The 24,180-nt window shown below is 42.1% G+C and overlaps 1 protein-coding gene across 1 annotated transcript; it reads left to right on the plus strand.

The window, feature by feature from the left end:
• Positions 1-3,408: 3,408 nt before the first annotated feature.
• On the plus strand, positions 3,409-20,805 carry si:ch211-159i8.4 (matrix-remodeling-associated protein 5). Its single transcript, XM_068740806.1, has 16 exons — positions 3,409-3,495; positions 3,823-3,959; positions 6,466-6,595; positions 8,031-8,269; positions 8,431-8,582; positions 9,808-12,681; positions 12,781-13,040; positions 14,250-14,493; positions 14,613-14,810; positions 15,032-15,550; positions 15,629-15,800; positions 16,768-17,034; positions 17,731-17,857; positions 18,218-18,298; positions 18,508-19,654; positions 20,252-20,805. Exons 1-16 carry the CDS (start codon positions 3,409-3,411, stop codon positions 20,803-20,805), a joined length of 7,188 nt encoding a protein of 2,395 aa, XP_068596907.1.
• Positions 20,806-24,180: the final 3,375 nt, after the last annotated feature.

A 24,180-nucleotide genomic window follows, 5' to 3' on the forward strand; every position in this document is an offset into this window, starting at 1 on the left:
CACAGAATCAAAAAAATGCCATCCAACCTTTAATGTCTTTTCTTACTTGCTGACAGATACGCTTGGTGTCACAGAAAATCCTGTGTTGACTGACTATTGTTAAGTGAAATTAAGACCATGTTTATTTCCTCGACTGAGAAACGTTTAATGTTCATTGTAGGAAAGCTGTGAAACTGAGCTTGAAATACTTTCATCAACTAAATCTATTTTTGTCTGTCAACCAAAAATCTCCTTTATAGCACCAGAGGGCTCATGATTGTGTTCAAAGAGCATCTGACATTGTAAATCTTTAGATTTTATAAATGGTGCCCAGGAGATGGACATTTCTGTCAAACACATGCCATTTGTTTACTCCAACCATTTAAATATGATTGGTACCAATAGACACTTCAGGCAATGAGAGTCTCTATATAAATACTCTCTAAAGTATTTATTAGATGCATACAGCTTATTTTAATGACTGACATGGGACAGCATTGAGAAGAAAGACTTTCCCTTAACTGTTCAAAGGGTTTTTGATTTGCTTTAGAATCATTATATTGTTTATGTGTATGGCAAATAAATCCAAAGCTATAGTTACAACAACCAACCGGCATTCAGGCTTTACTTCATGGCATTAATGAATTAAAAAGTACATTTTTTTTTTCATTGGTTTGGCCAAAATAAGATGTTTTAAAACATCTAGAAGTGAAATGGGCATCTAAAGCCAACGTGAACTCGAATTAGTTTCAAACATCAATTTAAATGTACCACAAGTCAAACATATATTGCCGTATCTAGCCAGGCAATGGATAATTATCAAATTGAATAGTACACAAGACTAATGTTTTGAAAACATGCCTGCCCAACAGGGTGAAACATCAACATTTGATAGTGTTGAAACTTGAAAGAGATTTGTGAATGACAATATAAAAATAGCATAATGCTTCCATCTGAATGGAAAACATGTGGGAGTCGTATTGTACTCTCCAGACATGTGTTATATGAATAGAACAGCTGTGACTTGAGAGTCAGTGTAATGCCTTTCACAGAAAGATGTTTTGGCCTCAGGCAGACACCCTCCTAACAATACACCATGTGTGATGTCATTGGGTATAAATGATGAAGAATAAACATCAAAACTGTACAAAGGGTTATGCACCAATGGCACAGCACTTCAGCCACATCTATGGCCAATCAATAAGTGCCATGCTGACGGGAAATGATTATCAATTCCGTTATCGGTTACAAATTTGATTGTTTGACATTTGAGAAAAATTCTTGTTGGGATTTACTTCAGCCGTTACTCATTTTGTTTTTTAACCTGTTTTACTTTCACACTTGGAATTTTCCTCCGAAGGGGAGACATGCATTGTTGGCATATGAAATGGAAAGTACTTAAAGTGATTTGAGTCAAGCCAAGCAGATTTAAAACATGGCAGAAATACTGTTAAAAATATCTTTTAATTTAAATAAACAGAAATAATGGCTTTTTATTAACCTTTTTCTCAACCTAGTGACTTATTTATTTACTTATGTTTGTGGTTTCTCATTAATCTAGTTAACCTTACATTGCACTCCCAACTGTTAAAGCCACATAATTCCAATATAATATCCTGTATTATAAAATAAACTGTATTTAATTAATTATCTAAAGACTTATTTAATCCTTTGGTCATAGATGCAATGGTAAAATTCATGCCGGACCTTTTGGAGTGACCATTTAACATTTCCATAATTTTCTTGTCTTTAGATGCTGCAGCATTTATTTATTGACAGCATACAAACCGCTCAGGGTTTTCTCTGTCCAGTCTATTTTCACAGCTCCACACCCTTTAAAACACACACTGCGATTCCCCTTCTATGACAGTAGAAAGGGAATCCAGCAACTTTCCCTCCTCCTCGTGTCTTGCCTCCTTGAAAGGTTCCCTCACCACAAGTCTATATAGAAAGAAGCAAAGGATGATGGATGAGTTTTGGCAGGAGCCAATGTGAGATGGGCAGAGTGTTGCTGTGGTTCAAGCGCTTTATCTCTTTCCGGTTAGAGTCCAGGGAGCATTAAGCGAGTTCAGTGCACAGGGAAACATTTCTCAAGTCATCTCATCTCTCCGAATCTGTTTTCTCTATCACTGTCTTCTATCACATTTCCACTCCTGTCCTTTCCCTTCCTTTGTTTTTTGATTCTCTTAAAATCGCTTTGTCGCTCCTTATTTATACAACCTTCTTTCATTTCTGAACCTGTCTGTCTGTCTACAAAGCTCTTTCTTTCTTTCTTTTTTGCTTTCTTGCTTTTAAGATATTTAGCACATCTTAGTTGTTTTATCTTTATCTTACAGATTTCGTTTCTTACTGCTGTTGGATAGTAACTGGTTAGTGGACATAAAAGCAAGTTTAAAACCTGAGCTAATTTCTTATAGTAGAATAAATAGTCATGGGCTAACATCTGGTTCACGCTGATCCAAAATCCTCCAAAGTTCTGATATAATGCTAAGTCAATAATGTTAAGTTAATCAATATGATTTCAATTATTTATTGTATGTAGATGAGTTCTGTCTGTGAAATGGTTATAAATGGTCAGAAGGGGCCCAGAACACACCCATTTATACAAGGAGTAGTGGAGTATACGCTGCATACGATACACAGGTCACCATCCTCATCGATTGTGCACAATGACCAATACAAAGACACTATACAGGGTTTCTGTACAGTTTTACAAGATGCACTATTTAATTAGCTGGTGCAAAGTTGCCCCAGGAGGCAGATACTGTTTATACCTGATACTACACGATTGTTGTGCGCTGTACTTGTTACATCTGTTGCCTGTTCACCCATCCTGATCTGTGCTTCAACAGAGATCGGAATCGTCTTGTCTTTAAACGCTTATCCGGGTCACGGACCCTTTACTAGAGCCTAACCCATGTGACATCGGGTGGGAAGCGGGGTACACCCTGGATAAGTCACCAGTTTTATTGCAGGGCCACATAGAGACAAACACGCATACAATCGTACCTGCGGTCATTCAGAGCGATTAATCTATCGGGTCGGGTTTGGTGGAAGGAGGAAGCCAAAGAGTCCACACAGACATGCGGAGAACACGCAAACGACACACAAAAAGTAATCGAACCCGGAACCTTCTCGCTGTGAGGCAACAGGAAGTCTGAAGCAACCCTGTTGTGATGTTGAAAATCACATCAACTTATCCCTCTAAGAAATATCATCAAAATCCATGAATAACGTTTTACACAAATGAACAGCGTATAAAAAATAGAGATGATGAGAACGTAGACAAGAAGAATGAAAGGGGAATTGTACCAAAACCTAAAGAAGCAAATCCACAGCAGCTCTGAAATACTATCTGCTGATATTAACCCCTGCATGTAATTCTCCTCCATGTTCTCTTGCAGGTAAATTGAGCTTTCGGATCCAGCCATGGCGCTGCGATGTTGCGCCACCGTCTTCTGCAGGTTGGCTGCAGTGTGGCTTCCGCTGCTTTTCTCATCGCTGCTGTGGCAAAAGGTGAATCTGCTTTAAAGAAAGTCTGCCTGAATAGAGTCTGTGTAAAAATGGTGTTGCGTTCATTCCTAATCCACGGTCATCAACAGGTCTGATGGGATTAACATGCTGATGGTGGATGATGGGATAGGAATAGAATTCTCAAAAAAATGCATTCTAAGGACATTTAATAAATAATGTCTCTTGAATTAATACGCAAAGGAAGGCAAAATGGTAAAACACCTAATAGCTGTAAGTCTTAAGTGTATTTACTCCACTTACTGTTTTGCATCCTCGTGATTTGTCTCTTTTGTACCATGATCCCTTTCTCCTCTGCTTTCTTCTCTGTAGATACCCCCCACACAGGCCGTCCCATCCTGTCCACAGAGATGCAGCTGTCCTGGCATTAATGAGGTCCACTGCACGTTCAGACATCTTACCTCCATACCAAAAGCACTCCCTAAAGACACAGAGAGGCTCAACCTGGGGTAAGATCCAACCACCAGGCGATAATATGGATGCACACGGCAACTCTGAGACATTTCTGTGAAAGGCAGCCAACAGGGAGAGAGAAAAAAAACGACACACTCGGGAACAACAGGAAACGGTGTGGAATGTGGGCTCGCTGATTTTCCGGGGATGTGTTTTCGTTAGCAAACGAATCATCATCACGACTTCTATTAACTCTGTCAAAGAGAAAAGAGAAAGTTAAGAGCAGATGACGCCATCCTCTGTACACTAAACGGGTACAGAGGATGGCTTCATCAGCTCTTAACTCTTTCAGTGCCAGCCATTTTCAGCTCAGCTGGTTGCTGAGCACCCCAGTTTTTGCCCTGTTGCCCAATTTTCCAATCCCCACAGAATATTCTTTACTATGCCTAAGCAAACACCGAACATATCAAACAAAAGATCAAAGTCTCTTCTTTCAAAAAGGTGTGTTCCTACCATTTTTCGTTCCGGAGTTATTGACTGTTGAAGAGAGGCAGATTTCAATGTCAGGGCTGGCAGTGAATGTTTGGGTTAGAGAAAACGTCTTTAGACGTTATTGGCACTGAAAGAGTTAATAATGGTTCCTGTCCGCTCTGGGGTGAATTTCAGCTTCTTCCCTCTGGATGGGGGTTCCTAGTCCCAAGGTGCAGGAAAAAATGTTATTAAAAAACATAGCTTTGTTCCTGTTGCCATCGCTGAGTGCAGTAAGGAGTGCTATTACATTCTGTCTGATTCACTTGTTTCATTTCTTAGCTCTATTTTTATTGTGATCTTAAGTTTTTATTTTCTGTTTCCAGTTCTTATGTGATTGTTTTACATTTCTCAAGGTTTTCATTGTGTTTTATTGCATTTGTTTTGAGTTATCTTGATCTTCTTTATTTTTTAGTAGCTTTTTATGTAAATTTGCTTCTGCATTGTTGCGTGGTGGAACACCGAGCACTTTGTCGTCCTGATACTCGTTTGAGTACCTCTTTGGTTCATCATGTGTTTCTGAAATGAATGTCAAATGCTATCAACCGTTGTGCAAAAGAAACAAAAAAAAACAAAAAATCTACCCACTGGTATAAATAAAGTAACCTAAACCTGAACTAAAAATACTAATGGAAGTGCTTTTTCAGTGGATGTAAGCTGTCTTCATGTGTGAGCCTATAGTTTTGTTTAAACCAAACAAAATACATGCGCTCTATTGTACAGCCAGGCTTAAATTACAGGGCTTACAAAGTAAATCTACTTCCTGTGAAGACACACAGGCTGATAAACACACGCTGCAGGCTCATTGAGGATTCACATGAAGACGCTAAAGACACATTAAACTGGGTTTGTCCTCGTTTAATGTGCTCCACTCAAGCAGGTGGAGCAGGATTCCATTCCTAGAGTTTTTCTACATGTCGAGGTGATGTGCATGCAAGTGCAACAGAATGAAAAATGTTACCTCATACATGAAAACAATGGCGGACGGTCTGAATTTAGGCGCTGCAACACACAATAGCAGATGTAGATAGATGTGATCTCACAAGCGGCAATGTAAACTAGAACTAGAATTAGTCTCTAAAGAGCAGCCATGATGGGTAATGTTTTATTTACATCCTGACTGAGGCTTTGGATAATGATACTTGAGCTGCTTCAAAGGAACCACTGATGACTCAGCAAGAATGGGCGATCATATGGACCACCGGGAAGGAGCAACCCGGCACACACATTTCTGGTTGACTGCAAATGAGTGTTGGTATCTAATAGCCCACAGTTTTTCAAACCCGGCATTGTGACAATGGACCATAGCATTTAGTTAATTCTTCATGTACTTGGTCACAACGCAGTAATAATGAAATGTGAGCAACAGCACATATAAGTTTGCCACAAGTAAAGCAGAACTCAAGTTGCCTACAAAAATAAAAAATATTCTTTAATTAAAAGCTATTTGGGGAAAGTACATTTACAATATTATATATAATACAGGTCACACCTAAACTTCCAGAAATAGTAAATACTACTATCTAAAAAGATAATGAAAATGGATTCTCCCCAAGCAGGACCATCGTGCACAAGTTGTGCCTTTCCTGACCCCTGGCCCCGCCCTCCACAAAGTTCTCTGGGAAAAGGTTCAGAAACTTTTCTGTAAATAGAGTGAAATGTCATCCACATCTGCACACCAACCCTAAACAACTAACCAAACGAGCAACAAATCAACAACCAATCAATGAAAACAATGATTTTCGTCTCTTGCCTGACTATTCATAAAGCAAGTGTCTTCAGATAATGGCTGTGGCGTGCAACGTCATCAGGCTTTCAATGTGACATTTTGACAATCAGGACACAATTTCAGGTACAGGGTTTGCAGATGTCTCTGACGTCCCTCCTTCCATCTATTCTTCCGAGCTGTCCTTTCCCCCTTTGTTTCAAAGGTCATGGTGCCCAGGCACAGAAAGCAAACCGGTTCTAGTGTCCTGTCCTATATGGTCCTCTTTCATCCAGTAGCTGGTTCTGTTTATGCTCTTTCTCTCTCAGCTATAACAGCCTGACAGAGGTGGAAAGGTCAGAATTCAGGATGCTGAGGCAACTGGAAATGCTCATGTTGCATGGTAATGACATTACCACCATACACCCAGGGGCATTTTACAGCCTGAGAGCGCTACAGGTAAAGTATTTGTGTATCTATGTACTTTTGCTTGGTTCTTATAGCATTGTTAATCAAGGATCCAATCAAGACAAAAAAGTTAATGTCAGGCGATTTAGCTTTATTAAAGAAAGTCCACCTGGGGAAAATTCTCTTTTACACTCAATATATTACACGCACGTACAGGCTGGAGCAGACATGCACACGCACACATGTAGACATGAAAATAATGGCGATGGCGGAGTGAAAGGCACACTTGCGTTTAGCAGGATTACGGAAAAACTGCTAGGTAGAGCTTGATGAAATAAAATCTGAATATGGGTCTTGGGCTTATAGCCCGTAAGATTTTGAGAGCAAGCCGGATACCCGTTTGGATACAAAATGCAACATGCAAAATGTGTTCTGGATCTGATAGAAATAAATAGAAATAGAATAGCAATAGATAGGCTTTATTGTCATTGTCGAGCAGGTACACAATGAGATTTGGAGCGCTGCTCCATCTGGTGCTTTGATAAAATTCCACAGAAGCAGCAGTAAAAATAACATATTTACAACAAAAAGACAACCAGTGGATCCAGAATGAGGAAAGGAAAAAATATTTAAAATATTACATTTGAACATTTACAGATTCAAAAATCAGTTGAAAAAACACATAAACTCTGATGTACTTTTACTTTTCATGTTTGGTGTATAAAGATACCAGGAACAATTTATAAGCTTTTGATCTTATATTATAAGATACATTATTTTTTTCATCTTATACATACACTCCTAGCATAATTACACAACATATAAAGAATCTACGAAAGATTAACAACATATCAGTAAACATCCAACATTTAAATGCACAACTATCATATAAATACACAACATAACTAATAAATACTAAACATAATATAAGAACATTTAAATACACAAACATCTAGACACACTAGGCAAATTAATCCTCATCAATCACCCCCATCCCTCACATATGAGTTCAGCTCCATTTTGTTCCAGTCCAGCAGTCCCAACAAATCCTCCTCAAGAGAATGTCATTCAATACTTAAAGTTCAATTTCTGTACGAACCTTCTCATAAACAACCTTGAGTGTTTACATCTGTTGCCTTTTCCATAATCAAAGCTATAATAAGGTTATTTGATCTTTGAGAAAGATCAAATAATTGTATTCTTTGTTGTTTCCAAACCTCAAATAATGTCAGGATTAGAAAATTTGATCATTTCAAAATTGTAATTTAATTATCTCTGCACAAGTCAATGCAATTGAAGACTGAATGTATGTATCTAAACAGAAGACTTGGTTCTATCACACCAATTGAGAAAGTGTACACCTTCTTTCCTGTTGGCACTATCAGCTGCTAGGCTCATCTCATGGCCTTTTTGGGACTATGTCTATATTTTATATTAACTAAGGTTCAGTATCAATATATAATGCTAATATGTTTTCTTTTTCTAGATCTTAAAGTTCAGTTACAACAAGCTCACATCGGTACACCCGGCTCTGTTTGAGGGCCTTGTTGGTTTAAAACGTCTCCATTTGGACCACAACCTCATTGACTTCATAGAGCCCTACTCCTTCTCAGGCTTGACCTCCCTCAGACTCCTGCAGCTGGAGGGGAACCTCCTTAAAGACATCCACCCTCGTACCTTCATAACCGTGTCACTGCTGGGAACCTTTTGGACATCTGGACTCAAGTAAGAAATATAAGACAGTGGACCATCATCATTTGTGGACCACCATCTGAGATATTTATATTTTATGCCACATGTGTTTACCATGTTTTTGTCAGAACATGAATCGGAACTTGCAAACCAACAGACTTCCTTAAGAGGAGGTGTCCTTGTTTTTGTCTTAGACACTTATACCTGTCAGACAATCTGTTGGAGCAGCTCCCTGCTGCAGCGCTGGACACTGCGCCCGGGCTTGAGCTCCTCTCTCTGCACGGTAACCCCTGGGCCTGCGACTGTCAGCTGAACTGGTTGGTCGAATGGAGCGCCACACACAAAGGTAAAAATGCATCAATGAATACCTCAGTACAGTATACATTAGTGTTTTATGGAATTCATATATATTGTTTGTTGGCAGTTATCATCAATGGCCAAATAAGGCTATATCAATTTAAATAGCTCAGTGCAACAGATTTTAATAAATTCATTAAATTAAGAGGTTTTTCCATCTTGAAAAATACTCCTTTTTCTGACTATCATCCATCAATTTTTTGGGGGCTTTTCTGCTTTGCGGGTCATGGAAGTTGCTGGAGCCTATCCCAGCTTGCTATGGGCAAGAGGCAGGGAAAACCTCGGACACATCGCCAGCGCAACGCAAGGCCACATATAGACAGACAACCACTCACACACATTCATAAACACAATCATGCATAAACCTTTACTGAACCCAGACTCATGTAGATACAGTTGTATCTACATTTTACAAATTCTTGTCTCTGATGAATTACCGTAATTGCTGAACTATAATGCACACCTGTGAAAAAGCCGCACCCACTGAATTAAAAAATATATATATTTTGTACTAAAATAAGCCGCACATATTCGTAAGCCGCAAGTGCATTGAAACAAATGATATTTAACGGAACACGGCTTGTAACGAAAATAAATAGGCTTTAACGAAACACGGCTCGTAACGAAAATAAATAGGCCTTTAACGAAACACGGCTCGTAACGAAAATAAATAGGCAAATTCCCCGCTTCAGATGCGCGATTGATGCTGATGTCGAGTTTTTGCACAGAGTCAGTTCCTCACGCTGCTGTTTCCAACGTCTCACCAATGACTCGTTAAGGCCAAGCTCCCGTGCAGCGGCTCGATTTCCTTTAACAACTGCCAGATCAATCGCCTTCAATTTGATGGCTGCATCGCATTTCTCCGTGTCTTTGCCATGATGCGGGTGACAAAATGACTGCCGTAATAAGAATGATGGGAAGATCAAATCACGCTGGATGTTGCGACTTGCTCAGTTTTTTGGCAGCAGGAAGTCCGGTGTTCAGAATATTACAGGAAGCTCGCGAAAGTGGGAAAATATACGTAAATTTGCCGCGTCGTTGCATAAACCGCAAGGTTCAAAATATTGGAAAAAAGTAGCGGCTTATACACCGGGAATTACGGTAGTGGCCTTATCCCCCTTCATTCCCTAACTCCCATCTCAATTTGATGCTTAGGAGTTCCCTCCCTGTGTTGTTATTTCACCTCTCTTTCCCTATTCTTATCACTCTCCAAGGCATAATCAAGTGCAAGAAGGAGCGTGGCTCAAGTGAGACCTGCCCCCAGTGCTCATCTCCCCAAACCATGAATGGAACCCTATTTCTTGGGCAGAGTCCAGATCAACTCCTTTGTCAACGACCATCTCTTCGCTCCCCACTCAAAAAGTGGGACAATCCCATGTGGAGTGAATCAGAAACGGAACCTGACCTCCCATACATTCGTGATTTTGAAAAGCCTCTAGGCCAACTCACCATCGTCCTGTCTGACAGCCATGCAAACAGTGCTCAGGTGGCCTGTGACGTACGCCACCCTGAAAGTAATTCACCCATGACTTGGACAGTAAATCCTGTTTCAGCGGGAGCATTGTCCATCAATGTATCAATGGTGACTGTTCTTGAGTGTGAGATTGACCGAGAGACACTGCAGAATCTGTGGCAACTTGTTGCATACTACTATGAAAGCCCTGCTATATTGGAGAGAGGTCAACAAAAGGGAAATGCAAGCAGGATAACGTATCAATATGCCCAAGTGGTAAATGAAAATTCCCCATATTTCACTGACTTGAAAGGCTATTTAGTAGCAGAACCCTCGTGGCTGCTTCAACCCAAAGTAACTTTGAGGCTAAATAGACAGCAAACAACAAGCAAGAAACTGGTAATGGACATTTCAACTGTGATTACAAAGCAACTCACCAGCTACAGAAAAGAGGAAGAGGACAACGATGCCACACTGTCATGGACTTTAATTCGCAGAGGTACAGCACAGCGGATTCGGACAGCTCTCGAAGGTGCAAAGGTACACTTGGAGTGCAGTGTTGTCACTTCAAATCCAGAGGTGAAAGTTGAGTGGATACTTCCTGACCTGTCCATTTTAGAAGATGCAAGAAGTGACATTGAAACTTCTGAAAAAGGAGAACTTGTGGTCTTAAATGCCAGCCTCTCTGATTCAGGGCTTTATCATTGTATGGTCAGAGACAAAACTGGTGTGGACCTGATGTCTTTGAGGCTGACCATAATCGAACGCTCACTCAGCCCTACTGCTTTCAATGGGCAGAGAATTGTAATTGAAAAGGGAAATTCTTTATCTCTCCCTTGTGAGGTCTCGTCAGTCCACCCAAGTCAAACGATGTGGTACCTACCCAATAAAGAGATTCTTCTTCCCACACAACGGGCGAGACGAGCAGAAGTGATGGAAAATGGAACTTTAGTCATAAGGAGGTTGACACAAGAAGATGCAGGAGAGTACAGCTGTGTGGCCTCAAACCTGCACGGAGTGGATGCACTCTCGCACATGGTGGAAGTCACTGGAGGAAAGGCATCCGATAGGTCAAATGTGTACATTGAGACTGTTCAGCAGATCTTTCCATTTGGTGTGGAGGAAGAGGAGGGTTCTGGAGGAGATTACCAAGAAATATTACGTCCCTTTGCAACACAGGTCCCAACAAAGGTAAGAACACGGCCAAGAAAACCCAACGGACTTTCCAAACAGTTAAGAATTAAAGATTCAAAGACAAATCCCCATAAAACTTTTGAGGCATTAGATCCAAATATTTGGGCTAATGATAAGGCCAAACCAAGCACTGCCCGGCCCACAGATCAGTCACTACCGGAGCCCAACACTGTAGCTGTCCTAACAAGTGTATCCAACGCTCCCACTGCAATTTCTATGACTGACAGTTTACCTCAAACTTCAGCTCCTCTGCGTACTAATTTAGATCCAACACACTTCCCTGATGACACGAAAGCTAAGGCAGAGGCATATTCTACAGAGATGAAATTGGATAATGGAAAACATCAAGAAATATCAGAAAGTCCACCAACTGCAAGAAGCGCAGAACAAACTCTGCGCAACGTTGGCAGCATCTCAGTAAAATCAGAAATTGTAGATTCTGATGCCAGTCAGCCAGTCAATTGGCCAGAATATAAGCATTCTGGAGAGAGGAGAAGGAACTACAACCGTGTTCCTCCGCCGGCCAATCGGAGAAGGATGCCTTATAGACGGAGAAAGCCTCCGATCAGAAGAGTCCGACCACATTTTGATCCCTTCTACCATTCATCAAAGTCTCAAACAACTGTTCTACCAGCAGCAGGCACCACGTTGACAACAATGATGACTACATCTACAACCTCTACAACTACCACACACGTTCCAACCACAGCGGGAACCCTTGAAACCGTATCTGTTGAGTTTGAAACTGAGGAAGGTGCAGGTAACTCCAGCGAAGAATATGATCACCAAAATAGTCGTAGTTTGGATGACAAGAAAGATTTAACCAGTGAATCCTCTCATACCACCAATGATCTTGACAGTAGTCTTGCCACATTCCCCTTTGCTCGAGGAAAAGAGCCCCATGTAGGCAGCTCTCCAGGTAACTATAGTTTATCCAATCCAAACACAGCCACCGTTCCAGAGATAGATAATACCCCTCTTCCAACAGAAAGGTCAGATGAGAGGACTGACTCTCAGAGACAGAGTGCTGACAACAGAATGCAAGCTACAGAAAATGTCAATAAAAAAGGAGCAAGTGAGAGGGACGAAATAGCAACAATGAAAGGGCAAGAAAATCACAAATTAGAAAGAAAAGACTCAGAGAATGAAGAAGTTAATGAGGCCAAAGTGTCTGAGAGCCACCGTTTCCCAGTAATGGAGCCAGTTCACCCCTGGCTTCATCAGAACAAACAGGGAGGGGGGCAAACCAACTCATCCAAGATGACCTACACCAGTCGTGACAGAAATACAGGAAGGCACAGTGAAGTGAATCCAGAAAGACATCCCAGTCCTCCCAGTGTCCCAGCGATCTCCCGCTGGCCAACACACCATCAACAAAACCATTACTTCCCTATCTACCCCTCCAGGCCTAGTCAAAAGGCGTCTCCTCATCTAAGGCAGGGTATGTAAATCTTATTCTCTTGCTAAATACTGTTTTTAAACTTAGATAGGAATGAGTATACCATACATATTTGATCAAACGTTTGCTGTCTTCACCAAGGTCCTGGGTCTCCTCCCGACCCAACATACCACCCTTGGCCTCTTTCCCATCCCTGGACTCTAAACCAGGTTGTTACTAGTCAACCAGAGATTACCGCTGAAACAGTGAAGCCCAGACCTACTGCCTCTGGATCAACAGGAAACTCCAAGTTTATACTCTCCAGTCCCAATCTGTCCCATCGTCAACAGAATCCTCAAGTCGGCCCCAGGATGCATTCCAGACATCAGCTGTTAACAAAGTTAAGGAACAGATACAGACAGGTACAGTGAAGGGAGTCTTGTTGATTTCATTATGTCCTAAAGCACTTTAATATCATACATTAAAAAGTTGGGCTCAGGATTCACAAAATGTGTCGCCGGAATAACCTTTTAATTTTGAGTATGTTTGATTTAGCTGTTCAATTAACAGCTAAATTGATTTTGATGTAACTTAGTAGGGGGATTGTTTGTGTTGTTATATTTAAGGAGTGGATAAAGATAAATTAGAAGAGTCAGAAATGTTCTTGAACATTGTAAGATGAGGCGGTACCATTTGCATTAATGCACATAAATTACTTGATGGATTTCCATGAAATTTCTTTGGAAAATGTTTTGGCAATTGTTATAAAAGTAAGTCTAGATTTGTATTTCTTTCCGCTAAAGCTCAAAAACCTATACATCTATTGATGGTACTGTTGTGATTCCAAATTATATATATACAAAATAAAGATCAAACTATTATGGACTATTGCTTTAATTTGGAAATGGAGCTGCGTTGTGTGAGGTTTGTGCTCTCACACTGCTGTCTCGTTTTCAGAAGTAGCATGCAGCTTCTTTCATCAAACAAGATCTGATTAACTCACTGGACACTAAACTGCTGATGCCCGTCTCTGGTAACGACCCAAGTAGAGCCAGAACCAGAGAAACCATTACATTAAAAAATCTATCAAATTGCGAACAATGACCATATTGACTGGATTTGGTAAAAGGCTGCTTGCCAACACTTTTATATAAGATTAATATTGTCTCCTGGGTTTTTCTGATGGCTGTTTGTGGCCAGAAATACAATAATGCAAGCCTGACTGATTTAAACTGAAACAGCATAAAAGTGTGTTTTTAGTGTCCTTTTTAAGGCCACGGTTCCATTAAAACAATCCCCAAAAAATCACAGCCTCAGAGGTAGCGTTGAGCCGGTCCCAAGCCCGGATAAATGCAGAGGGTTGTGGCAGAAGAAGAAAGGCATGTTGCAGAGATATCTTTTATTCAGGCCAACTTTCAATGAGTAGTTATCTTGTAGCTTTACAACTGAAGTCATACTAGGCAAAATAAATGTTTGATGATTAATTGATTGATTTGTTTTTGTTTTCTCAACATTGCTTTTATCAGCAATTGCTAATGATCAACCAATTAGCTCTCTGAGATGGGATTGAAATCAAAGTAAACCCATTAATGCCATAATAATTGGTTCCTTTGAATTTGGATTTCATTCAGGCACAGCTTGACCGCATTGCTCAGCTCGGGGGAACAATGACACCCAAACCTCGGACCAGTAACCAATATCCTCCATCCTCGATCACACCTAAACCCAACCCATCCCCCGGACCGGCTTCTTATGCTTACACCCTGCTACAGCCAAACCATTCTCAGCCTTCATCATCATCATTGTCTGGCTTCAACCTGATCCCTCGTCTTTCCCACCCAACCACTCCTGGGGGAAGACAACGGCCTGCTGGAGGTCAGTGTACTCGTGAAAAACTGTAGTCTCTATGTTTGGAATGAAAAAATGGCCAAAAAATTGTAATATACAGTAGTTTAATAGCATTATTCTTTACTGTCGTAATATGCCTGATGCAGGACGAATTAGCTTCCAGCAGCCGACAGATGCCCCTCCGTTCCCAAGGTTGCGGGAGGCTGAAAGCAGTGGGCTCAAACCCCGTATTACAACAGTAACTACAGCTAGTGTGCCGGTACTGGCTGAGAGTGATGCATTCCTGCACTGCAAAGCAACAGGGAATCCAGCACCTCACATGGCATGGACCAAAGTCTCCACAGGTAAGGAAGAGACTGATTAAAGCGAGGAGAACGGCAGGAACGGCATATGGCTCAGAATTTAAAAAAATGTAATCCTTGAGAAAAAAAACCTCCATGAAGTTGAAAATGACTCCAATAAGAACAGACATTTTGAAATCTAGCATAGATAATCAGGACAATCATGCTTCAGAATTAACCCTCTCCCTCCTGCTGGCACCTTAATCTTCCTTTTACCTCCTCAGGTGCCACAATCCCAGCGAACACCAAGCATGGGCCCCGTTTTGAAGTCTTCAGGAATGGAACTTTTGTCATTAGAAACATCCAGCTTCAGGATAGAGGACAGTACCTCTGCACTGCCCAGAACCGGTTTGGTACGGATCGCACTGTCATCACTTTAGCTGTCCAGACCGAAGCTCCAAAGATCCATGCACCCAAAGCCACAGAAGTAGTAGTGTACGTAGGGAAAAGCGTGTCTCTGGACTGCTTCGCTTCTGGAAAGCCATCTGCACAAATCTCTTGGATTCTTCCCGACAGGACATTTTTACGTGAAGTTGGAACTCGTCACCCTGTCCTTTCTTCAACATCGCTCCTTGAAAATGGAACCCTGCAAATTAATTATCCCAATTTCTCCAGCAAAGGCGACTATAAATGTATAGCAAGCAATGCAGCTGGCGCTGACACGGTCACTTATCATCTCCGTGTGGCGGCTCTGCCTCCAAGCATCAGCGAAGGCGTGACGGACACTGTGATCATCCAGTCAGGTACAGCTCTGGCATCCCATGCTCAAAGTTTTCATGTTTGCATTGTCACAACGAGTAATCTGAATCACATTTAATCAGGCAGGAGTTTGTATGTCCACTGCTCCGTGAAAGGGGAGCCAGAGCCCGCCCTGAAATGGATGCTCCCAGTAGGCATCCACATTAAACCGTCACAGTTCCTTGGACACAGGCTGTTTGTCTTCCCCAATGGGACTCTTTATGTGAACCGTGTTTTGCCAGCTGACTCTGGGAGGTATGAGATGTTCCTATCTTGCAGCGCATTTTCATATTTTTCAGTCGTTCTGTCTAGGCACTGGTTAAATATCAGGTTAAATGTATTCATTTGTTTGTTCATACGGAGGGATTCTGCTTTCATTTTAACTTTCTACCGAAACCAGAATGGCTATAATCATTTAACCTAATTAAGGAATTTGAGTGTGCAGTAAAAGACAGAAGAATCCATCAACCTCAGTGGTTGACTTTGTCTCTTGCATCATAGGCTATGTTCACACCGGAAGTGACCCAAATCCATTTATTTGCCCCAATGCGACCTGTATCCGATCTTTTCCTGACAGTCTGAACGACAGAGATCCGATTTGTTTTCAAATGCGACCGAGGCCACTTCTATATTTGGTCCTAAATCCGACACGTATCCAATCTGTTATCATGCGACTGCAGTCTGAACGGCCGGGTCGCATTTATCCGACCTACACGTCACTGATGCGCGACATTCGTCACTGTTGTGCGACTCCGCACCCACGTGTTTCTTTGTAGAGACGTTGCTGGCGCTGTCCCACCAAACGTCATGGATAAAAACCTGGCTCTCTAACTTTTCAAATCTTCTTAAAAATATTAGGTTTTAAATGTGCTGGCTCCGGTTGGACAACAGTTTTAAAATCAACACCTTTACCGTCCATACTTACTTCTGCAAGCTCTGAGCTTCACACACTGCGCGTGACGCCATTGTGTCCTCTTCTGCGAATGCGGGAAACTTTTGGGTTGCATGGCGTTCACACTAAAGATCAGATACAAGTCGCATTTAATTGTAAACAAACCTGCAAAAGAATATATATTTCACAAAAACATCCAAATTGAGCATTAAGCCCTGCAGTGTGAACGTAGCCTAAAATATATCAAATGCATTGGCATTTGTCCGAGTTACTTTTTTCCCAGCACAACCATCAGATAAACCTCCCCAAAAAATGTTGATCCTTCCACAGATATGAGTGTTTGGCTGCTAACGCTGTAGGACTTACCAAAAGAACCGTCCTGTTGGAGGTGAGGCCGGATTCCAGCTTCCTGTCCCGTCAGCCCCTTGCACCACCCCCCCTGTCTCCAAACCACCACCATGTTGTACCATCCCGCCAGCACTCTGTGTCAGCTATGTATGGTTCGGCTGTCTACCTCCACTGTCCAAAGTCCACCAGCTCCATAAGAGGGACCATCTGGCAGCTCCCCTCCAAGGTCTTTATGGAACATCGATACAGGTAACTCTGACCCTCTCAGTTTCTGATTTAACACAATCATGATCAAACGATTCACACATTGAAAGCTCCTCTTCTTCTTTTTCTTTTGTCTTGTCCCGTGAGGGGTCGCCACAGCAAATTAACCTTCTCCACTTCACCCTGTCCTTTGCATCATCCTCCCCAACACCAGCCACTCTCATGTCCTCCCTCACTACGTCCATGCATCTTCTCCTGGGTCGTCCTCTAGCCCTGTTCCCTGGCAGTTCCATGCTCAGCATCCTTCTACCGATATAGTCCCTGTCTCTCCTCTGGACATGTCCAAACTATCAAAGTCTGGTCTCTCTGACCTTGTCTCCAAAATGTCTAACCTTCACTCTCCCTCTTATTGTCTCATTTCTAATCCTATCCAACCCAGTCACTCCCAATGAGATTCTTCACTTCCTTTCCACATTCTCTCCATCACTCTGCACTGTTGACCCGAGGTACTAAAAGTCCTCTACCTTCTTCGCGTCTATTCCTTGAAACCTCACTTCTCATTTACACACATGAACTTTGTTTAACTCCTGCTCACCTTCATTCCTCTCTTTTCTAGGGCAGACCTCCATTTCTCTAAATTCTCCTACCTGCTCTCACGTGCAAATGAAAGGTCTAAGGTTCCATTAAACCAGACTAACTGCTTTAATCTCAGCCTCGTTTCTCTCCCCCATCTGCTTGCAGTCCAGAGAGACCAATTAAAGTTTTCCGTAATGGGACTCTAAGGATACTTCAGCTAACAGAGCTGGATGGTGGAAATTATCTGTGTGTCTTTCAGCGACCCAATGGGGACGACATGGAGCTCTTCCAGGTATGACCAGGATAAATAATGACTTCAGGCAGATATTTTGATTCAGTAAGATTATCTGACTTTGATCAAAGTTAAGGATCAATGAGTCTGTCCTTGTAGTTATGGATATCATTTTGATTTAAGGCTGCAGCAGATCATTCAATAGAAATGCAGTTCTTAAATGTAATTTATGTATTATTCTCAGCTTGATAAAATTGACATTTGAAAATAATGATCAGTATACTGCCATTATAATTATATTTTTTTCACAGACTGATGCATTTGTTTTGAAAATGTCTGAGATAATTTTTAATAATAATTAATAATTTAATAATTACAAGATTTTTTTTTTTTTGTTTCTTTATTTCATTTCTTTAACAGGTAGATGTGTTCATGACCCCTCCCAGAATTGAACATGTGAGGACTGCACAGATGAGGATTACCTTAGGAGAACATTTCCAGGTACTTTTATTAACATAGTTAATTAGTTCATTTAAAGTAAAGTAGGTCAGAACACTGATGACAATTATCCACATTAATTACATTTGCTATCATAAAATATAAATCGTTGAGGTCGTCTCATCTACAAGAAGATGAATGGATGGTTCTGGATTCGTCCTGGTGTTATTTTTACGGCTTGCGTTTTCATTGTTATTCCTGTTCTCCTTCAGGTGGACTGTGTTGCAACAGGCCTCCCCGATCCAGAGGTTTCCTGGAGTCTCCCAGATGGAACTCTAATCAACAACGCTCTTCAATCAGATGACGGCGGCCTCCGCAGCCGCCGCTATGTTATTTTTGCTAATGGAACTTTGCTTCTCCACCAAATGGGCAAGACAGATGAGGGTGACTACACTTGTCATGCCGAGAACAAACTGGGAAAGGATGAAAGAAAAGTAAGAGTCAACGTGGAACCAAATGCTCCAAAAATTAGATTAACACCCCAATCACTGGTGACAGTAAAGTTGGGGGGGTCTGTTACATTGAGGTGTGAGGCAACAGGTGAACCTCCACCAAAAATAACGTGGATCTCACCAAGAAATGAAGCGATCACAATGTCAACAGCCAAATTTGAGATTTTGGATGACGGGACCTTATTGGTGAAAACGGTGCGACTGGCTGACGAAGGGAAATACGCATGTGTGGCCCGGAATGCTGCTGGGGATGATGTCAAGAACGTGAAAGTTGATGCTGAAATTCAGCAGCCTTCCATTAATGGTGTGCACGGGAAGAGCAGCACAAATGTGTTGGCTGTTTCCTACCAAACAGTGCTTCTGGATTGCAGAGTGGACGGGAAGCCAGAGCCAATAGTCTGGTGGGTTACTCCCCATGGACGTTCGCTACCAATAGCCTACCTGGGCGGTCGCTTCCAGGTCCACAAGAATGGAAGCTTGGAGCTGAGAGGCTTGAGGAAAACAGATGAAGGGAGATACGTGTGTCTGGCAAAGAACTATCTGGGTGAAGCCTCATTTTTGGTTGATTTAGATGTTGCATCAATAGCTGAGAAACCAAGTTTTGCAGTTCCCAATATTGAGATCTTACCAATTAAAGAAGAGGGGGGGCTGTTAAGCCTGGACTGCCCTGCTCGTGGTAAACCTTATCCAGATTTTACATGGATCCTTCCCAACAGGACCATGTTAACACCCGGAGTTCGGCTCCATCGCTTCACACATCATGTGCATAATGGAACTCTGCAGATCTCTCGACCTGTTGCAAGTGATACAGGAGTGTACCGATGCCTCGCAAGAAATGTGGCAGGACAAGCCGAGAAAAGGTACGCACTGGAGGCGGGCCGGAAACCAACCATCAGAGGATCTGTAGGTATGTAAATGAGCTCCTTTAGTGTGATCAATAAGGTGTATGGACACCTAATTTAAAACAAAAACTGTAAGTTGCAGCAGCTTCACAACCACCAAGTATGGAGTGAATGAATAATGCACAATGTAAAGCGTCTGTAAAGCGTCTTGATTACATAAAATCAATGCGTTATTGTTATTATTTTATTTTAGTGCTGACTAAGACTTTGACCCAAATACGTATCATTTGTGATGTCACAAACACTAATGAAATAAACTTTCTGTGAAACTAAACTTTAGGTTAAAGCAACACACACAAAGAAAGTCGAGGTTGTTAAAGTTTTTTGTGTCAAACCTCACTGCTTTGGATTTGGGCTGGGCAACCCGCAAATGGATACACAGAAATATCCAAATAATAAATAAATGGCGTTTGAGGGCTGAGTGTCTCTCGGTGCAGACGCTACCGTGCGCTTCCTTTGGCTTATAAATCGCGGTTGAGAGGGATACGACTCATCCTGCCTTTAACCAAAACACACCGAAGATGATGATAACTGTTTTCTTGTATTGCATGCATTTTAAGTTTTGTTTGTTCATCGCATTTATACTTTAACTTTTTTTTTAGGCAGAGTGAAAATCACTTACGGCCTCAATCTCGACTTGCCCTGCGTTGCTGACGGCTGGCCGAAGGCTACGATCACGTGGACCCTGCCCAACGGCCTTGTTTTGGACAAGCCTCAGAACGTTGGCCGGACATCCTTTCTTACCAACGGGACCCTCCAGCTGAGGCAGGTCGCCCCCTTTGACAAGGGCACATATATTTGTAAAGCCTCTAACTCTTTTGGCTCATCAACACTACCCTACCCAGTTGCGGTGATGGTCTTCCCGCCACGTATCACCAACGCGCTGGCCTCAATCACGAGAGTCAGTCGAGGAACGCCGGTGAAGATGAGTTGCGTCGCGACCGGTGTTCCCAAGCCGGATATTTCGTGGACGTTACCTGGGCGTACGACTCTGGTTTCGCATAATCGGTTCACCGTGCGGGGAGGGATGTACATGACGGAGGAGGGCAGTCTGGTGATACAGAAGCCCGTACTCATGAACTCAGGCATCTACAAATGCAACGCGAAAAACCCACTCGGAACAGACTTTAAAGCAACGTACCTGCAAGTGGTTTGAGTGGCCGCTCTTATCATTTGATTGGGAGTCTCACAGCAGAAGTCAGACTGATTGATAATTATCCAATGGAGGAATTGATTAGACAGCATATAAAACTGTGGCACGCCTTGGATACCTTGAAAATCAGGCTCCTAAACATGCTGCCAGACCATCCGGCCATTTTTTAACTGTGGTGTTTTGCTTTCTGATGTTGCAGATTTCTTCACGCCGCGCATCTCGGACTCACACTTTAATTTCTCTTTTTTGACCGGCTGGTTCCTTTCCAGCCTTTCCCCATTGATATCATACATAGACAACACGAAGGTATAACTGCAGTTCAGTTTGATTTACTTGATTTTCATTGATTTCATTGACGATTTGTTTTCAAAATGTGCAACTGAAGGTGTCTCGCTCTTGTGATGGATGAATCTAAATGTAATGTTTACCCTTTGTATTATAATTATTATTATTGCGTGCCGGTAAAATGAAAATGTGGAATGAATCCTTTTTTACATGGGAAGTATTCCGTGGTTAATTTTCCGTAACAATCACCTGGCAACGCACCTGGGGAGAGTTTTCCTTGTGAGTTTTCAAATTAAGTGACAAGCAGGCAGGAATCGCGTCAGAATTCAAACAAGTGTGTGTTTTTTTTAATCAGCATGAAATTCCAACGTGCTGCTTCCCTGATGCGTGTATCAGTGAATGAAGTACTGCGTGTATAAACGCCATTTAATCACATTCATAGAAGTGGACCTGGTGAGATGCGGCAACCTACAGTTGAAGAGCACACATATGAAACAAAGGTACGTGTAACAAAATAATGTGGAAGCCGAGTGTAAATAAATACATAAACTTCTGGAAAGGGACAGGACTGATTTCTTCATTCCTCTGGAAGTCTGAGCTCATGCTCACGCTCTGAAGTGCTTGACGTGCACAATCGCATGCACTAACAAGCTCACGCAGGTGTCACGGCAACCAAAGCCAGGCACTGAAAAACCTCAGACGCCAAGTGTCACTGGTGGCGTGATGTCATTCTCTGTTCAGAATGCCATGACTCCGCTATGGCGCCATACATCAAACAGCTGTTTTACTGAAACGCAGCGAAGGTCAGATGAGATGACGTTTCATTAACCCTTTATAGAACACTCATTGGGACGCATGTGAAAACTCAAATAATCAAAAGTAGTCACTCGCCCCATAAAGGGTTAAAATGAAATTGTTTTTGTGGGTCATACTGTAGAATAAGAACAATGAAGGTCTGGGAGTTTAATGCACCACCACTGCACAAGAACGTCGGAACCCAGAACACTCCTATGAATGCATCAGGACGTGTGTGTCCTTGTTAGTCAGCAGGACGCGAATGTCCCACTGACAGTCCGACAGGCTTCTGACCGGGAAGAAGGAGATCTTTGTCAGACGCTGCGATTGTCCAACACAGTGTGAACGTGTGTGTCCAACAGAGACAGAGATAACTTGTGTCCCTTTGTGAGACGCTGTGTGTGTCCATGAGAAAGTGTCTGTTTGACAGGTTTGTGTGTCTCATAGAAGACAGCCCTTCAGCAAGCTGATTACATTTCTGTCTCACAGCTCATGTTGTGGGAAAATGTCTTTTTTTATGCTCATGGAAAAGTAAAACTGGATGGAGACTGGAAACCACTTCCATGAAGATGGACTCGTATATAATCCTTTAAATCCTCAACCTCCTTCTGAGCTTCTTACATGGAGGTTGTGTCCATGTCCTGAGCAGGGAGAAGCCAGGTGATTTGTCCCCGTCGAGTATTATTTACGCTGTTTTTGTTTTTGACATGCTCGTGATTGTCCGAGGAAGACTCCGGTATAGTTTTAGCAGTGATCCCACTTCTTCAGTTAAGGGATAGTACGTTTGATATCTTTGGTCTTCAGGCTCCTCAGGGTGAATATTAATACATGGTGAGCCACCACCAAGTCCTCATCTGCTGCTGCTGTGTCGATATGTAAACGAGGACCGTGGAATTTCCCATTGACTTGGAGGAGGACTGTTTGACTGTTAGCGATTTTTTATAATGCTGCTTTGACTGCTCGCTGGTATTCCTGGCAGGGCTGGAATCCAGTGACGCTCATTCTGGATGTGTTGGTTTATGGAATGCGATAATGCCCACCAGCTGATCAGATAAACCCCACTGATTGCTCCACTCTGGTTGGTCTTAGCTTTACTTCAGCTCGGTTATATTCAGGACTATTGTTTTTATTACATGTTTTCTGTAATCGCATGCTAAGTTTGCCGTCCACAGCTACAAATCCATTTTGTCACCCCGAGCAAATGTGCTAGAGTTGCTCTTGTGGGTCAAGTTGGGTTCTGTGTTTCCCTGCAGGTCTTTTCCTGCTAATCCTGTAAAGTGCCTTGAGATGACTTTATGTTGTGATCTGGCACTATATAAATAAAACTGAATTGAATTGAGAGTTGAGAGAGAGAAAAAACGTGAATGTCCTGCTACTATTAATGCTGTTACTACTACCAATAATAATAGTAGTAGAGTAAGAAGAAGGAGGGACAGAGTCACAAGGGTGATAAAAAGGCTCTTGTGTTCTGGGGAAGCTTTTACTGTGGTACTCAGTACTCAGTACTCAGTACTCGCCTTGTTGCACTTGACAGTACCATTTTGTTAACGCTGCAAAATAATGAAGTAATTCAGAGCAGTTTATTTATTTAGTTTCTGGTCTTTAACTGTAACAGTTTACTTATGGTGCCAATATTTTGGTGAATCATACTAACTCGCAGCATTAGTGCAAGTACTCTCCTTCCATGTTTTTATTACTTGTATCTACTGGGTTTCCTTCATGAAGTCTTTTGAAGAATTGATTCTTTGTTGGATTCGCTTCCAACTGAAACGTGAGCGGAGGAATGTGTATATTATTGTGTATTATTGTGTAAAGCAGTACGCGTTCCTGTTTTCTGCACGAGAAGTCAGCCGAAACGCAAAACCTCCCATCTGCAAAATGATCCAGAGAGTATAGTGGAAAACCTTTTATGTGCACTTTGCACGGCACCAATACTGAGTAGGTATTGTTTACACATGATACAGTAATACAGTCTAAAATCAGTGGATTGTGCATTAAGTATCCTTAAAACATAGCATTGTGCAAGAAAACAACACGTTTTTTTTACTTTCCTCGAAAAAGAGGGTTTTGCAGATAGGCTGAATAGATCCTTTATTGTTTCTAAGGGCATCATTTTTCAAATGTAGTTAAATATAACGGATCTTCCTCCTGCCCGTTCCCGTTAGGAACATTTAGCCTGTTCCGTCTCCCTTCCCGGTTAGAACCGGCTCCTGAAAGGGACCATCGCGGTTATCGTCTCTGCGCTCCCCCCTCCCCACCTCACCCATCCAGTCCACCCGCTCCGCTCCCCACACGCAC

The sequence above is a fragment of the Brachionichthys hirsutus genome, chromosome 6 (assembly GCF_040956055.1).
Source record: "Brachionichthys hirsutus isolate HB-005 chromosome 6, CSIRO-AGI_Bhir_v1, whole genome shotgun sequence".
Taxonomy (NCBI): Eukaryota; Metazoa; Chordata; class Actinopteri; order Lophiiformes; family Brachionichthyidae; genus Brachionichthys; species Brachionichthys hirsutus.

Excerpts from the sequence above, each read along its gene's own strand:
- si:ch211-159i8.4 (XM_068740806.1), top strand. The coding sequence starts at position 3,409 with ATGGCGCTGCGATGTTGCGCCACCGTCTTCTGCAGGTTGGCTGCAGTG. Across the intron at positions 14,811-15,031 it reads ATGGACCAAAGTCTCCACAG|GTGCCACAATCCCAGCGAAC; the intron begins GTAAGGAAGAGA and ends TTACCTCCTCAG. Across the intron at positions 19,655-20,251 it reads AACCATCAGAGGATCTGTAG|GCAGAGTGAAAATCACTTAC; the intron begins GTATGTAAATGA and ends CTTTTTTTTTAG.